This window comes from Jaculus jaculus, chromosome 8, assembly GCF_020740685.1.
Source record: "Jaculus jaculus isolate mJacJac1 chromosome 8, mJacJac1.mat.Y.cur, whole genome shotgun sequence".
Taxonomy (NCBI): domain Eukaryota; kingdom Metazoa; phylum Chordata; class Mammalia; order Rodentia; family Dipodidae; genus Jaculus; species Jaculus jaculus.
Window position 1 is genome coordinate 1780729 of NC_059109.1, and position 2343 is coordinate 1783071.

The 2343-nt window shown below is 67.1% G+C and overlaps 1 protein-coding gene across 1 annotated transcript; it reads right to left on the reverse strand.

Annotated features, from left to right (window-relative positions):
* On the reverse strand, window positions 1-2047 carry Zbtb12 (zinc finger and BTB domain containing 12). The gene is made up of 2 exons (XM_045155680.1): window positions 1920-2047; window positions 1-1451 (listed from the first exon to the last, which is right to left on the reverse strand). Exon 2 carries the CDS (start codon window positions 1426-1428, stop codon window positions 46-48), a length of 1383 nt encoding a protein of 460 aa, XP_045011615.1. The 5' UTR covers window positions 1429-1451; window positions 1920-2047; the 3' UTR covers window positions 1-45.
* Between the last annotated feature and the right edge of the window lie 296 nt (window positions 2048-2343).

Below are 2343 nucleotides of genomic sequence, written 5' to 3' on the forward strand. Positions count from 1 at the left end.
AGCCCTCTTCCCACCCAAGCCCAGGCACCCCAGCCTCCGGCCCGGTCAGCGAATGAGCACGTTGATCTCCGCCACGCTGGCCTCCAGCACGTTCTCGGCCGTGGTCTTGCCATGCTGCTCCTTGAGGTGCCGCCTGATGGCGGGCTTGTGGGCGAAGCGCACGTCGCAGTAGGAGCATCGGTAGGGCCGCGCACCTGAGTGCAGGTTGAGGTGGTCGTGCAGCGTGGACTTCTGCGTGAAGCACTTGCCGCAGATGCCGCACGAGTGCGACTTGACGCCACGGTGCACGTTCATGTGGCGGTTGAGGTTGCTGCTGTGGTTGAACTGCTTGCCGCAGCGCGGGCACATGAAGATGAAGTGTTGCGCACGCATGTGGAAGACCAGCTTCTCCACGCCCTGGAACACTTCTGGGCACTTGGTGCACTTTATGTTCTTTAAGGGGTTTCCACTCGAGAATCCACCCCCCGGCAGGGGTCCCCGGCTGCCCCCCGCCCCTAGGCTGCCCCCCGCCCCCCGGGCAGCCATGGCCACCGCTGCGGCTTCCACTAGACCCGAGGTGGCCCCCACACTGGCCCGGCCTCCGGGGATCAGCAGCAGGCCCTCCCCTTCCGCATCCTCAGACAGGCTGTAGCAGGCCTTCACCACTCCCTGTGGAGGGGTTACGGTGCTGGGGGCCCCGCTACTCGGGGTCAGCTCCCCGAGGTGGCTGCTCACAGACGCCCCGATACCCAGACCCCCTCCGAGGCCTCCAGGGGGTTTGAGCCGGTGTGCCACCTCGAGGGCAGACTCCACCTTGACGATGCAGATGTCAGACACGTCTTCGTCCTCGTCCTCGTCCTCATCCTCGGCCTTGAGCTCCAGGTCCTCGTCCAGCGGGAACTCCAGCTTCACAGGCCGCAGGAGCGGAGGGGGTAGAGGAGGTGGGGGCGGGGGCTTGGGAGCTGGCTTTGGGGTCCTAGCTGGAGGGAGGAGGGACTTGGTGGCGCTGACACTGCTCACTAGGGTGGCCTCGCTGACTCCATCCTCTTTGAGGCCTATCTTGGGCTCAATGAACTGGCTGAGGGCGTTCCGGCATTTCTCCACCACGTGCTCCATCTGCAGGTAGGAGGCCGCGGTCAGGTAGTTCACGATGTCCCTGACGGCAAACTCCAGGGCGCCGGTGTAGCAGGAGAGGAGCAGGTCAGCCACGATGCGGGCGCTGTGCATCAGCGAGACCTGCAGCTCGGAGCTGGGGTTCAGCAAGAACTGGTCTCGTAGGAAGGGCGAGCAGGCGGCCAGGATGACCTTGTGGCCACGGAACTTGAGGCTGTCGGCCACGATGGTCACGTCGCAGAACCGTTCCTCTGCACGGAGCTGGTTCATGTTCCGAAGGGTAGCAGCCTCGTGGCCGGGCAGCTGGAAGCGCAGGACTTCCACCCCAGAGGCCATTGTGGCAGAGAGTGGGCACAAGCCTGGCAGGGAAGGAAACGGCTTTAGAGACAAAGGTCTTCGGCTGTCCCAGGCCAAGGCTGCAGGCCCCTCGCCCCCCTAGCACCCCATCTCCCGGGGTGCACGCATCTTCCTCAGTTTACTCCATCCCTCCGAGGAGGAGGAGGAGGAGGAGGAGGAGGCGCGGTCCCTCCGAGGAGGGAGGCGTGGTTCCCGGGGGCGGGGCAGCGGCGTCCACACCCCCCAGTCCCGAGACGATGGCGCGAGCCCGCGCGCCCACGAGAGAACAGACTGTGGGGTATGGGGACGAGACCCGAGGCCCTGGACTCGGGGTGTCGGAGGGGGGGAACGGCCCTTCCCAGCGGCCGCCCGTGCCCGCTTCTTCCCTCCGCCGCCCGCGCCGTGCGCACCCCCTCCCACGCGCACATCTCCGTGGCACGCCCCCTCGCCCCCACCCCGGACCCACGACCCTGAGTGCGCGCGCTGCTCACCTGTCCCGGTTCCGTGTGTTGTTTGGGGGGGGGTTGTTTTTGTTTTTGTTTTGTTTTGTTTTTTCCCCTGCCTAATCCCCCACCCCCCGGGGCCGGCGGCGCCCCCCACACTCGGGCAGGGCCTGGGCAAGGGCGCAGGCGCGGCAGTGCACGGGGCGCGCGCGCGCGCGCGCGGGGCCGGCTCCGCGTGGGCGGGCGGGGGAGGGGCGGGGGCGGCTCGTGTCGTGTGTTCCAGGCTCCGCGCTCCGCGGCGTCGGCGAGGGCTCCGGGGAGGAGGAGGAGGAAGAGGGGAGGGAATTAAAGGAGCAGTATCTCCCCCCCACACACCTTCCCGACCTCCCCCACCACCCTTGTTTTAACACGGTTAAAGGGCTGGACAGCCGGGCCTCCCCTTTGGCCAGGATTATTTGTCCGCCAGAGCGGA

What these genes read in the sequence shown, in the direction of transcription:
- Zbtb12 (XM_045155680.1), bottom strand. Translation starts at nt 1,428, where the DNA reads ATGGCCTCTGGGGTGGAAGTCCTGCGCTTCCAGCTGCCCGGCCACGAG.